Below are 15,558 nucleotides of genomic sequence, written 5' to 3' on the forward strand. Positions count from 1 at the left end.
TGCAGATTATGTAACACCAAAAACCTGCAATTTTCTTGATGGGCTGGGGCGACCCGCATTACCACCTGGGTCCAAAACTGAGGTTTATTTTTAGCCAAAGGAGTAGCATCAATCCCCCTCAAAGGGATAGGCGTCTGCAGAGGTGTCATAGGAAATCCACAACGTTTAGCAAAATCCAAGTCCATTAGGTTTAGAGCTGCTCCCGAATCCACAAAAGCCTTGGCGGAAAATGTGGACAGGGAGCAGATCAGAGTAATAGCCAGAAGAAACTTAGGTTGAACACCACCAACAGAAAACGTGTGTGCAAGGCGTTTCTCGCGTTTAGGACAGACAGAAATAATATGCGAGGCATCTCCACAGAAAAAACACAACTTATTACGGCTTCTGAACTCCTGACGCTGCTCTCTGGAAAAAACTCTATCACATTGCATAGGTTCAGACATCTGTTCAACAGGTGGCAACACCTCTCGTGCAGCTCTGCGTTCGCGTAAACGCCGATCAACCTGAATGGCTAAAGACATAGAATCGTCAAGACCAAAGGGAACAGGAAATCCCTCCATAGTATCTTTTATGGCTTCTGACAACCCCTTCCGAAAGAGAGCAGCCAAGGCATTATCATTCCAGGTAGTAAGTACTGCCCACTTTCGGAATTTTTGACAGTACAATTCTGCAGAATCACGACCCTGGTTCAATGCCAGCAGGGTCTTTTCAGCCTGATCAATGGCATTAGGTTCGTCATACAACAACCCCAAGGCCTGAAAAAATGCGTTCACATTAGTCAGAATAGGATCATCTGGTTTCAAAGAAAACGCCCAATCCTGGGGATCGCCACGCAGCAAAGAGATGACAATTTTAACCTGCTGCGCGGAGCTCCCTGACGAGTTAGGCTTCAAGGCAAAAAATAATTTACAATTATTTTTGAAATTCAAAAATTTAGACCGATCCCCAAAAAATACATCAGGTGTAGGAATCTTTGGTTCAGCGGCATGTGAATGAGCAAGGTAGGCGGAAATTCCCCGCACTTCCGCAGCAAGCTGCTCCACACGATCAGACAATTGCTTTATCTCCATTGAGAGAAAAAAAATATTCCCCCTACGGCCTCAGAGATATAGATGAAAAAATATACACTCTTTTTTTTTTTTTTTTTTACAATTCTTTCCTGCTATTGAGTACCCTAGAATCTGCGGTATGGCGGGTGATTCTGTTATGATTGAGTCACCGTAGGAGGCAAAAATAGAAATGCTAGCTAAGTCCAGAAAACAGAGAAGTTTGCAGCTATCGGATTGCAGACCCCTGAACCTATCAACACAACTAGCAGTAGCCGTGGGGGGCTCCTACGATGCCCTAGGCCCCTCGATCACAGCCGGAGGACTACATAGCCTAAAGACCGAAAGGGAAATCTAAACTGCCCCAGAGCAGACCCCAAAGCAAAAGGCAGCCCCCAACATATAATGACGGTGAAGCAAGAAGAAAGAACAAAACACAGACAGAAAGATAGACTGAGCAAAGATGGGGCCCCAGCTAGCTTAGATAGGAAAGGACAGGAAGGCTGCTGTCTGCAATCCGTGAAAAACCCTATGAAAATAAGAGCCAACAACTGACAGTAAAAAAGGCCCTGAAGACGCTAGGCTTCAAAAAAGCTATGTCAGTACTCAGGAATATTCTGAAGACAGAGCAACAGGCAAAAGGAGATTCAGCTTACCCCAGCAGGGAATGGCAGAATCCAGAAAAGCAAGGAAAACAAAACACTAATGCAAAAAGGCAAAGCAGAAATCTTAGCTTTAGATGAGCAGGAATCAGACTGGTTTCCTAGAAGTCCACAGAGAAATCACCCGCAGGCCAGAAGGGCGTCAGCAGCCTTATATCCAGTCATTAACTCCACTCAGCCAGTCATCATCATCAGCCCCAGGTGTTTGACTATCAGGCTCACTACCTTTCTTCACCAGAAGAGGGAGTTCCTCGGGCCTCAGTAGTGAAGGGGAAAATGAACTCACAACATATAAAGTGACAGTTGTCAGAAATGTAAAGTTTGGTCTGGTCATTAAGGTCAACATTGGCTCTTTCACTAAGGGTTTAAAGGTGCAGCATCAAACACCAACCACCATTGATACAGTAGCGCAAATACCCAGGGAGTGACCTGATGCCCCACACCACCCCCATAATATATGAAAAAGGGAAAGAAAGTGCAACATGTGCATATCAACCAAGACCACCAATGATAAAGGTTAGTCAGTGGATCACTTTTACTGGTTGTGCATCCAGGCACAACCCTGTAGTATATGTGTGAATCCATAGGGCTGCTGCTCCACCCGCTGGATCTTCCACAGGATACAGAACATGTTGAAGAATGAGTTTTCTTGTTGAGGTTATCTTACAGCACTGCTCACGAACATCCAGTCCAGAGCCAGAAAAATAGGTTTTAGAAACTTTATTTGCTACGCGTTTTGGAGCTGTTCCTGCTCCTTCTTCAGGCAGCATACTCGTAGCATGTGTGATGGTTACAACTATTATATACAATGCGGTGATTATTGGCTAACAAATCGAATGCTATAGACACAACAGGTGATAATCCAAGTATGCAAATGGACCTCATCTCCATTCTTGGTCACCAGCAAATACCATAACACTGTATAAACATTACCGAACCTCTGATGAGGTGCACAAATTTTAAAATTCGTATGCTAAAACCACTAAAATTCCAAAGGAAAGAAAACAAGCAAGATGTTGAGACATGGAGGTTTTTTTTCCATTGGAATTTAAGTGGTTCTAGTATATGAATTTTAAAATTTGTGCACCTCATCAGAGGTTCGGTAATGTTTATACAGTGTTATGGTATTTGCTGGTGACCAAGAATGGAGATGAGGTCCATTTGCATACTTGGATTACCACCTGTTGAGTCTAGCATTTGATTTGTTAGCCAATAATCACTGCATTGTATAGAAGGGCTGTAACCATCACACAAGTTATATGTTTACCTGAAGAAGGAGCAGGAACTGCTCCAACACGCGTAGCAAATAAAGCTTTTAAAATTTACTTTTCTGGCTCTGGACTGGACGTTCGTCGGCAGCACGGTAAGATCACCTCAACAATAAACCTCCCTCTACAGCACCCATACTGTAAAACAGAGCCCCCATAATTCCAGAACACATTAACAATGGCTGACACACAGCTACAACACAGAGCTACAAAATTCACCTTCCACCTCATCTCAGTGCAAATATAGGCTGAACCCCTCTTGCAGTCTTCAGCAAATTAAAAACTCCTGATCCAAATGGGGAGAATGCAGGTCCAAGAAAAACAAAAAAAGGAACACTATCAACCTACAGATTAGTCCCATATCTGCAGATTGAGGCTATGTGCCCACGCTAGCGTTTTTAAACGCTCAGGAAAAGGATCCCCTTTCCCAGAAAACGCGGGTCTTTTTCCGCACGTTTCTTGCGCGTTTTTTTGACGCGTTTTTGATGCGTTTTTTGACACGCTATTTCTGGGAACATTGGGGATGGCTAAAAACGCTGAGCAATGCGGGAATTAATGAGCATGCTACGTTTTTAGCCGCTAAGCGATTCCTGAGCGGTTAAAAACGCATGCATTGGCACAAAAAGCCAAAAACGCATGCTAATTAATTTGATGCATCTTTTAAGCATTTCTGCAGCGTCTGATCCGGCACAAACGCTGCGGAAACACTAAACAAAACGCATCATGGGCACACAGCCTAATAGTAGTTCACCCATGACAGGTTAGTCTAGGTGAACAGTTGTGCTCAAAAGTTTACACACACCGGCAGAATTTTTGGATTCTCGGTCTTTTTTCAGAGAATATGAATGATAACACCAAAACTTTTTCTCCACTCATGGTTAGTAATTGGGTGAAGCCATTTATTGTCAAACTACAGTGTTTTCTCTTTTTAAATCATAATGACAACCCAAAATATCCAAATGACCCTGATCAAAAGTTCACATACCCTGGTGATTTTTGGCCTGATAACATGCATCAATAACATGAGTGGAGAAAAAGTTTTGGTGCTATCATACATAGTCTCTGGAAAAAGGCCAAGAAAGCAAAAATATTTCAGGGGTGTGAAAACTTTTCAGCACAACTGTATATAAAGTATGTCTGGTTTTGTGGCAATTCTTGGTAGAAAAGAAACTCCAAATAAATGAAGCAATTTTCATCTGTAGGTGGCAAAGGATATAGGTCGGGACAGACACTGGAAGAATCCTACATAAATAAAGGGCTTTTGGTAACTATGTTATTTTGATATGATCAAATCCGGGAAATCATTAGGTACCATCAAGTGTTCACCAGGTCAAAGAAAGAACGGACAGTTGTAGGATAACTGTTTGAAAAGAGTTGACGTATGATGGTATAAGTTTCATTCGCAAGTAACTCAGGTGGGACCTGGTCTATTTAAAAGGAGAATTAGCTTTCAAGTGGGACAATTTGTTTTCATCAAGAGAAATGTTGAGAGCTACGGATTTATCTAGATTAATTGTAAGGCCTGAGATGGAGGCGAAACGTGACAGAAGCTGTAGTAGTTTGGGCATGAACATATGGGGTATATGGTGAAGAGTATATCACATACAAAAAGGTTTTTTTTATGTTGAACTAAGGCTACCTCAATTACCTTTATGTTTGGAGCTGCCCTAAGGAGCATGGTTAGGCATACGATTGCAAAAATAAATAGGATGGGCAAAAGGGGGCATCTCTGACTTGTAGCTCTGCTTATAGGGAATGATGGGGAGGAGAATCATGCATACCTGACCGTGTACAAGGTAAAAAGCCATTGTAAGGAGTGGGGGCCTAAACCCCTTTTATGAAGAGTAACTGCGTATATTCACAAGGGATGGAGTACAAGGCCTTGTTCCAGCAATAAGAACATGCCTCATAAACCTTCTTCAGACATAATATAAGCAAGGAGTATAGCTCTACCTTCGCTATTCCTTGACTGACGGCCATTCCTTGTCACGAATCCTGTTTGGTCCCTATGGATAACGGAAGCCAGAAATGTGTTAAGGCCAGGAGTTTAGATGCAATTCTGAAATCCTGTATGGGACCGTGGGTTGAGGTGGTTTAAGTGGTCTACTCTTCATCTGTATTTGGGCTGCTATAGAAGGGAGACTCAAGGCAGCGTAAGTATTCTATTGTGCGTTGTGAAGGACATTAAATATGGGCCAGATATGGACCTATGAGGTCAGTATGTTTCTTATTAAAGGGGCTGAAAAGGGGCTTTTCAATTTTTAAAGTGTTTTAACAGAAACAAGCACCTCCTCCATGGAGACCTCCGAGTCCAGAGTTACTTCTTTATTTCTATTGTTTTTTTCTTTTTCCATTCAACAGGTACAGAATTGAATGAGAACTAATAGTGTGATATTCTTACCAAGAAACTGAATTACGTCTACATTTTTCTGCCTTCTGAAGAATATCAATTAAATCTGTGAGTGGCTGAGTAGCATGCCTACAACAAACTGTGAGTCAGTCATCAATCTACGTTCCTCAGTGCAAAGTTTAATCCAGTGCATATCGCAGAGGTAATTTGGCATCCTATTGTTCTGATAAGAAAAATGTGTAGAGCTTGGAGTTGTATTAATGGAGTTTTTTTTACCTTAAAAAGAACCTGACAGGAGAAAATATACTTTAAAGAGAATCTGACAGCAGGATTTCAACCCCCCAAACTATTTATATGTGCATGAAGCTCTTTCAAAGACAAGTCCAGAAATACCTTCACATGGTCGGTCCGTTCCTTCAACACTGAGAACACTAAAGCTCAATGACTGATTGTAGATCTTAAGCCTCTGTCACTCCGGCTCTATTCCTCACCCAGCACAGCTCCACCTACTTGACTGACCACCTTTTTTCTTGAAGTCACACAGTTTAGAGGCCATCAATCATGAAGGAGGAGGCTGGGAATAGAACTGGAGTGACATAGCCTTCAGATCTAGTATAGCATTTCAGGATCATTTGCATATCCATTGATTTCTCATTAACGGAGGAATGGATCGGTCGTGTTAAGGTATTGCTAGACTTGAAAGAGCTACATGCGCATATAAATAGTTTGATGGGGGGAAATGCTGTTGACAAATTCCCTTCAAAAAGAAAGTAAGCTGAGGTCAATGCATCTTGGATGATTATTCTGAGACAGGTCACCAACTGCTTCTCACCATCCAAAGCCCCAAGACTGAGCTGACGCTCCCTTATACACATGCACTGGGAGAGACTTGTTAGTCTAGGGGAGTGAGACAGGGAGAATCCACTGTGGACCGACCTCGAACTAGTCATCCAAAACGCATTGTCCTTCTCTTCAAAGCTTGTTTTCTCTGAAACACTGGATTGTTTCAAAGTAATACCATACCTCCTAACTTTTGAAGAATAGAAAGAGGGACAGGTCATGCCATGTCTAACTTTGCCCACGCCCCTGGCCACACCCAAATCCACGCCCATTTACCATTTCTTTCTCCCCTGGCAGGAGGAGATGTCATAGGGGCTCTGGCAGTGAGAGAAATTCAGCAGACACCCAAGACTGCAGGGAGTAGATGAAATCCAGGACTGTCCACTGTATCCGAGATGATTGGGACTAGAGATGAGTAAACAGATTCCCGGGTCTCTGGTCCAGCGTCCAGATCAGTGGTATCTGGTGACTATATGGGAAGCCACGAATCTCTAACCTTCAAGTGTCCCTGGCGGCTTTTGATCATCCAGAGCAGGAGCTACGTCATCTGTGCGTTCTGCTCATCTCTAGTTAGGACCTAGGGATTATTTTTTGCTCCTTCATTCACAGTCGGAGCAGCCAGAACTTTCTCTTATTTATGTAGCATCACTATACGACATCCGTTTTTTGTGTCTGTAAGGCCGTGTTCACATGTTGCAGAAATACTGTGTTTGCTGTTTTCTACAAGATCCGCCCCAAACTAAACAATAACAATCTTCTCCCCCTTTTTTGATGCATTTTTAGTGCAGATGTGAAGCCGCATTTTTAATGTGTTTTTATATTACAGAAAAGATTCTGCACTTAATAAAGTATCTGCAGTTTTCTACATGTTTTTAGGGTCCACACAGAAGACAAGAGAGAAAAAAAAGCACCAAAACTACATAGTCCAGCAGCGTCCTTGGGAGCACAGGTGGCACCTGTTCTGTTATAGTAGTTTTTAATAAGGATTTTTTATGTAAATGGGGTAAAGATACAGGGGGAGACAGATTATAATTCCGCAGTAATACAGATACCAACAAAAACAAAATAAAGGCAAAAACCTCAAATGTAAAGGGATGAAAGATAAAGACAAAATAAAGCATGGAAAGGGTTAAGGATGAGAAGGGGAGGAGAAATATGGTATATTAAGGACAATGGGAAAAAAAGAAAGAATTAAAGGGATAGAAGGAAAATTAATAAGATTGGTATGTACAGGGGGTTACAGTACATGTATAAGATATTTTATGTATAAAACATTTAAGAGGTTGGAAGAAAAGGAATGGAAAAGGCAAGGAAAGAAAATGGAAAAGAAGAAAACCTGGAAAACATCTAGAGAGATAAGAATATAGAGAAATACTGACTGTTACATAACGTAAGATACTGTGTGCTGGATTCTAATAGCGGCACAGTTCATTGGCGTCTTTAGACCACATAGGGTGCAGTTCTCATGAAATCACATCCTCTTTGCTTGGACAAACGCTGTTGCATTGTTAAGCGCAGAATCAAAGCTTTTCTGTAGTATTTAAAAGGAATTAAAAACTCTGCTTCATATCTGCCCCAAAATCGCATCAAATATGGAGGAAAACACATAAGAAACGCAGAGAACACACAATAATCAGAGAAAATTGTTATTGTGTCGTCTGGTGCAGACACCTGCAGAAAAAAGTAGCAGATAGAACGCGGCATTTACTTTACATGTGAACACGACCTCAGCATTACAGCTTTATTACTTTTTTTAATGGGTTTATCGAAGAAATATCCATCACGCCATTTTTATATGCCATGTGCCGATCCTTGTAGATAATCTGACCTCTGTGTTGTGTGGGTCGTTACACTTACAGTACACCAAATATGTTTGTGCTATTTGCTGATTTGTGATGTTAATTATTTTTTATAAAACACATTAAAAATAACATTATTTTTTTCATTATCAAGTGTTTTTAATTATAATTTTTTAGCAATTTTATAGGATAAAAAAAAACTTATTTCACACAGGGGCGGACATATCATTGGTGCAACCTGTGCAAAAGGTAAGGGGCCCATATTTACCCCCAAAGCAGGTGCAATTTTACATTTTTAGGAGCTCCTGGACTGCAAAAAGTCCATATATTGTTCTTGCACATGGGGGGCCCTTTTCTGTCTGTGTCCGCCAGTGAGTTCACACATTAAAGCCATGAGAGGAGCCTACAAAACAAATGTGCACGAAGAGCCCAAAATTCTGTGCACATTTCTTTCATAAGCTCTTGATCTTCTCTCCACGTATACACCCTGGCACAGAAAAGAAAACTTTTGGATTTATGATTATTTTGCTCTTCATATACTTTGTGTATTAGCCATAACCCATTTACTTTATTTGTCTCACATTATGGCCATGAATAAAGAAAGATTCTGATGCTTAATAGGGAGCACTGATTTATTTCCAATGACTATTGTGTTTTAGGTGTTTTATGTCACCGGTCAAAAATGGTTTGGTAAGGGTGATTAATTGTAAACATCTAACCATGAATTAATAAACTTGCTGGTCACAATGCTAATGTAAGCCTTAGACCGGGATCACACTACCGTTTGTGATGCGAGAAACTCGCAAGAGTTTCTCGCATCAACACCTGGCGCTACCACCGACACTCAGGATCGGAGCTGCGGCTGCTTGTATTTCTATACAGCTGCAGCTCCGGTCCTGAGTGCCGGCGGCAGTGCTGGGTGTTGATGCAAGAGACTCATGCGAGCTTCTTGCATCACACACGGTAGTGTGATCCCCTCCTTAGTGTCCAAATGTCCTTCCACTGGTATCAGAAGACAAAAGGTGTGTTAAGAAAACAATATACGGCCCATTATTCTACTTTCATAAGCTTGAACTCTTGACCTATCACAGAAATGGGTCATTGACCTGTGCTGCTTGTGCTGAATTCTGACCTTCCCTTCACCATAGCACAATAGAAATATGGATTGATCTGATTAAGGTCATGTTTCTTGACTACACGGTGATCCATTTTTTGCACTGTTTTGCCCACTGAAGTTATGCCTTTTTGTTTGTCTTAGCAATGGTATGTAAAAATGGTGGTATAATTGGTTATAGCTAGAGTTGGGCTACCTCTGCATCTTGCTCTCCCCCATTTGCTTCTTGGCATCTCTCCATAATGTCCCACATGCTGAAAACCTGGTCATCTTCACTGCAGGCCAGGACTTTCAGCTGTGACTAGGCCCAGGATGTCCCTGCAAGTCTAGTCAAGTCTGGAAGTCCCAGATTCAGCATCTAAAGGTTACGGAACACACCATGATGGTCACAGTGTGCACTGCGACCTTAGGACATGCATTATGGGGCAGGACTTCTGGATGGGACTAAGCCCCACGATGTTGTGATGTGCACGGCAACCTTACGTCATATAGCCCATCCATGCTAAGGAACAAGTTCTGCAATTTTGACCCATAAGTTGGACCAGCATTATGTGTGGTTAAAATTTTCTTCTCTGTGCACCACTTGTATATCAGTAAAATTTTTGGAATCCTCGGATGACATTTTCAATTTCACAAACAACATTTTTAAAATAAAAAAAGTTTTTTCTTTTGTATACCTGTAGATTTTTTTCTGCATTTTTTCTGTTTATATGTATACCAAATATGCCAATGTATACTATTTTTTTATGTAATTTATATTCTAAAATATATATACATAGAGGACTTCCAACTGTTAGCCTGAAAGCTAATGATCATTGTGATAGGCTTATCCAAGGACACAAGGATGAAAACAATGATATTATTATATGTCTATCACAGCTTTCCTTCATGCTTCTGCTATTAGCTAACACCTGGGGTATGAGGATTTTAGCAAGTTTACAAGTTTTCCCACCTACAAAGGATGAAGAGGTCTGTAATTTTCATCGTAGGTACACTTCAACGGTGAGAGACAGAATGTTGAAAAAAAATCCAGAAAATCTCATTGTACAGTGGGTACGGAAAATATTCAAACCCCTTTAAATTTTTTACTCTTTGTTTCATTGCATCTATTTGGTAAATTCAAAAAGGTTCATTTTTTTCTCATTAATGTACACTCTGCACCCCATCTTTACTAAAAAAAATAGAAAAGTAGAAATTTTTGCAAATTTATTAAAAAAGAAAAACTGAAATATCATATGGTCATAAGTATCACATGGTGTCCATTTCCTTGTGATCCTCCTTGAGATGGTTCTACTCCTCCATAGGGGTCCAGCCGTGTTTAATTAAACTGATGACTTGATTTGTAAAGACACACAGCTGTCTATATAAGACCTCACAGCTCACAGTGCATGTCAGACCAAATGAGAATTATGAGATCAAAGGAACTGGTCAAGGAGATCAGAGACAGAATTGTGGCAAAGCACAGATCAGGCCAAGGTTACAAAAGAATTCCTGCAGTACTCAAGGTTCTTAATAGCAAGTAGCCTCCATTATCCTTAAAGAGAAGAAGTTTTGGACCATCAGAAGTCTTCCTAGACCTGGCCGTCCAGCCAAACTGAGCAATCGTGGGAGAAGAGTCTCGGCGAGAGAGGTAAAGAAGAACCACAAGATCACTGTGGCTGAGCTCCAAAGATGCAGCAGGAAGATGGGAGAAAGTTCCAAGAAGTCAACTATCACTGCAGCCCTCCATCAGTCGGGCCTTTAGGGCAGTGTGGCCCGATGGAAGCCTGTCCTCAGTGCCAGACGTATGAAAGCCCGCATAGAGTTTGCTAAAAAACACATGAAGGACTCCCAGACCATGAGAAATAAGATTCTCTGGTCTGATGAGATGAAGATAGAACTTTTTGGTGATAAGTCTAAGAAGTATGTGTGGAGAAAACCAGACACTGCTCATCACCTGCCCAATACAATCCCAACAGTGAAACATGGTGGTGGCAGCATCATGCTATGGGGGTGTTTTTAAGCAGCAGGGACAGAACAACTGATTACAATTGAATGCGGCCAAGTACAGTGATATCCTGGATGACAGCCTCTTCCAGATTGTTCTGGACTACAGACTTGGCCGAAGGTTCACCTTCCAACAAGACAATGACTAAGCACACAGCTAAAATAACAAAGGAGTGGCTTCAGAACAACTCTGTGACCATTCTTCACAGGCCCAGCCAGAGCCCTGACCTAAACCCAATTGAGCATCTCTGCAGAGACCTGAAAATGGCTGTCCACCAATGTTCACCATTCAACCTGACGGAACTGGAGAGGATTTGCAAGCAAGACTGGCAGAGCATCACCAAATCCATATATGAAAAACTTGTTGTGTCATTCCCAAGAAGACTCCTGGCTGTACTAGCTCAAAGGGGTGCTTCTATGCAAAAATTTCTACATTTCTGGGGTTTTTTTCAGTTTTTTTGGGGTGCAGAGTGTACATTAATGAGAAAAAAATGAACTTTTTTGAATTTACCAAATGGCTGCAATGAAAAATTTAAAGGGGTCTGAATACTTTCTGTACCCACTGTAGGATTTTTACATAATTAATTTGCATTTTATTGCATGAAATAAATATTTGGTACAATAGAAAACAGAACTTAATATTTGATCCAGAAATCTTTGTTTGCAATTACAGAGGTCAGACGTTTCCTGTCGTTGTTGACCACATTTGCACACACTGCAGCAGGGATTTTGGCCCACTCCTCCATACATATCTTCTTCAGGACTGTCATTGAACTTCAGCTAACTCCAAAGATTTTCTATTGGGTTCAGGTCTGGACACTGGCTGGGCCACACCCGGACCTTGAAATGCTTCTTACGGAGCCGCTCCTTAGTTGCCCTTGCTGTGTGTTTCTGCTCATTGTCATGCTAGAAAACCCAGCCACGACTCATCTTTAAAGCTTTTACTGATTGAAGGAGGTTGTTGGCCAAAATCTCTCTATACACGACCCCATCCATCCTCCCTTCAATACAGTGCAGTTGTCCCATCCCCTATGCAGAAAAGCACCCCCAAAGTATGATATTTCCCCCACCATGCTTCATGGTTGAGACAGTGTTCTTGGTCCTTCCTTTTCCGCCAAACACGGCAAGTGGATTTAATACCAAAAAGTTCTATTTTGTTCTCATATGACCATATGACCTTCTCCCATGCCTCCTCTGGATTATCCAGATTGTCATTGACGAACTTCACACGGGCCTGGATATGTGCTGGTGTGAGCTTGGGGACCTTAGTTCTCTGCAGGATCTTAATCCATAACGGTGTAGTGAGTTACTAACGGTAATGTTCTGATCCCAGCTCTCTGGAGGTCATTTTCTAATAATTGAGCCTACAGTTGTTGCCTTCTCACCAAGTTGCTTGCGTATTGTCCAGTAGCCCATCCCAGGCTTATGCATGTCTACAATTTTGTCCCTGGCATCCTTAGACAGCTCTTTGGTCTTGACCATGGTGGAGAGGTTGGAGTTTCATTGAGTGTGTGGACAGGTGTCTTTTATACAGGTAATGAACAGGTGCAATTAATACAGATAATGAGTGCAGAGTAGGAGACTTCTTACAGGTCTGTGAGAGCCAGAATTCTTGCTCGTTGGAAGGTGATTAAATACTTATTTCATGTAATTAAATGCAATTTAATTATGTAAAAGCATACAATATGATTTTCTGATTCTTATTTTTAGATTCTGTCTCTCACAGGTGAAGTGTACCTACAATAAAAATTACAGACGTCTCTATTCTTTGTAGGTGGGAAAAGTTGCAAAATCGGCAGTGCATCAAATACTTTTTTTCCCCACTGTATAAATCAATCGATCAATCATTTTATATATATATATATATATATATATATATATATACGTTTATCTATATATTTAGCTGTCTATCAATGTATCAGTCAATCTACTGTATATATCTAGTTAGGTAGCTATCATCTTTACTTTTATATCTTTAAATATGGTAGAACTAACCAACAGCATGTGTGAAAAAACTTTGGCACACTAATAGATCACAGACTGCACATGAGTCAACAGTGTGATGCAGCAGCAAAAAGGCAAGCACAGTTCTACGATTTTTAATAGAAGCATGGAGTCTAAATCACGTGAGGTCATTATCCCCCTCTACTCCTCCTTGACCAAGTCCTCATCTGGAATACTGTGTCCAATTCTGGGCACCACATTTTAAAAAAGACATTGAAAAACGAGCAAATTCAGAGAAGAGCTAGCAGGATGGTGAGCGGACTGCAAAGTATGTCCAACGAGGAATAGTTAAAGGATCTGGGAAAGTTTATCTTGCAAGAAAGAAGCTAAGAGGAGACTTAATAACTGTCTACAAATATCTGAAGGGATGTCACAGTGTAGAGGGATCATTATTATTCTCATTTGCACATGGAAACACGAGAAGCAATGGGATGAAACTGAAAGGGAGAAGATACAGATTAGATATTAGGAAAAACATTTTGACAGTTATGGCGATCAATGATTGGAACAGGTGGCCACGAGAGGTGGTGAGTTCTCCTTCAATGGAAGTCTTCAAACAGAGGCTGGACAGACATCTCTCTGGGATGATTTAGTGACTCCTGCATTGAGCAGGGGGTTGGACACGATGACCCTGGAGGTCCCTTCCAACTCTACGATTCTCTGATTGTTTGATTTTTTGGTGTTAAAAACCTTAATTTAACATATAGTATTTACAGTATGTAAAAGATCATGTTAAAATCGCATTGCATGTGGATTCCAAACGCAATACATTTGAGGAAAAAAATTGCATACTCGGATTGCACTTGCATTACAAACAACCAATAAAAAGATTTCACTTAGAGAACTCTCAGGGTTGAAAATCAGAGGAATTTTTTTATAAGATGATCTTGTGATTCCAGCCTTTAGCACAAAACTTTTGAGAATTGGATAAGCATTATAGCTTTACAATGTTGGTATAGTCGTTAATACACAATTGCCATATGTGAGACATTGTTGTTTTTGTGACGTGCACCCATCATATGTGTTATCATGTGTGTAGTTTCTTGGCTACTGGCTTTCTACATATAGATATAGATATATATATATATATATACACATGACACCATTTTCTTTCCCTGTTCCAAGCAGTATTTTCAGCCTTTTTCTAGGATCTTTTTTACTGCGTGCCACTTACCTTTTTTTTAATGTATTGTCAATGACATTTATAATTTTTTACAGTGGCATGGACTCTTGGTTATCCTTTTTCATTATTTTATTCACACCCTGGTATTTTCGATCAACATGTAATCAGTATTTGATGGGTAAACCAGGAGTGTCTCCAAAACACATAACTGGTGTCAATCTGATGTCAATCTTCCAATTATAGGCTTCCTTTTCTGTAAGTTCCTATCCTGGTTTTGGCGTACAAATACTAATGCAAAATACTGACCACATACCGATATGTGAATATGCCCTGATACAAATGTTATTTTCACTATTATAGGTAATCACAGAACTAAATTCACATATGGGAACAGAATAGCAGTGTATGTAAGGCTTGAAAGCACACGCATATTTATAGAAAACATTTGCTCACCTGGATAATCGCAGTGATGAATTCGTCTTTTCTCAAGTTCAGGGTTATTCCTCCGGTTGAATTTGGGGACTGTCATAATCACTTGTGCTGGTGGTAGCATAGACAGGGAATGTGGCATTGGGGGGATGGATGGAGCCTGTACCAGCTTTAGTCCAAATGTTGCTTGATAAGATGGAGGTAGTGATATAGTATTAACCAACTCTGCCTGATTCTCAGGGCTGCCTGGTTGAGAATTTGGAGGAGATGGTGGCAAAGTGACAGATGGAGATTGATAAAAATGCCCAGAAACCACAGCACCCTCTTGACCCAAGCATTGCACGTGCTTTCCGAGATGTTGTCTTGCAGAATGGGTTAATAAAGAGGCTCCATTGATGCTAGTCATAGTATTCCCAGTAGCTGTGCTTTCCGCTGATGTGCTTGCATTGGACTGCACCACACTTAGCGCATCATTTGCTACAGACATATGATAAAGATGAGTCTGAAGGTTGCCAGCATCCGACAATGGAATTTCAGAAGGTGGTTCCTGCTTTATAAATATGTTGTTGACCGCCACTGAATGTGGCATGCTGAACACGCTGGTGAAATCTGGCAAAGTCTGGGTCAAGGAGGCCGAGCACGGCTGGGGGAAATCGGTACCTGGCTCACTCTTTATTTGTGGGAGGATGGTGAACGTTTTTGGTGGCCGATATAAACCTGTTCGTAGATGAGATGTGTCTGGCAGAATAACATTGATGTTCACGCTGTATGGGGTCTGGGGTGGCTTCTCGGATTCAAAGAATTCATCTACCACTGAGGCGCTCTCTCTTCTGTATTTTTTATCAGCGTCTGCTGTAAGAATTTGCACTGCGGGGCCATGATCCAGAAGATATTTGTCCATTTCTGATCTGGTCTGTGGAGAGAATATACAATGTGT

General features: G+C 41.1%; 1 protein-coding gene across 2 annotated transcripts in view; it reads right to left on the reverse strand.

Annotated features, from left to right (window-relative positions):
- The window catches only part of LOC141087505 (Krueppel-like factor 5), a 153,539-nt gene that overhangs the window by 61,582 nt on the left and 76,399 nt on the right, over nucleotides 1–15,558 (reverse strand). For both annotated transcript variants that reach the window (XM_073573046.1, XM_073573047.1), the window contains exon 2: nucleotides 14,646–15,534. In XM_073573046.1, coding sequence (XP_073429147.1) covers nucleotides 14,646–15,534 — 889 coding nt within the window. The remainder of the gene's footprint in view (nucleotides 1–14,645; nucleotides 15,535–15,558) is intronic.

Source organism: Dendrobates tinctorius, unplaced genomic scaffold (genome assembly GCF_039654945.1).
Source record: "Dendrobates tinctorius isolate UK_male_01 unplaced genomic scaffold, ASM3965494v1 ptg000034l, whole genome shotgun sequence".
NCBI classification, from domain to species: Eukaryota; Metazoa; Chordata; class Amphibia; order Anura; family Dendrobatidae; genus Dendrobates; species Dendrobates tinctorius.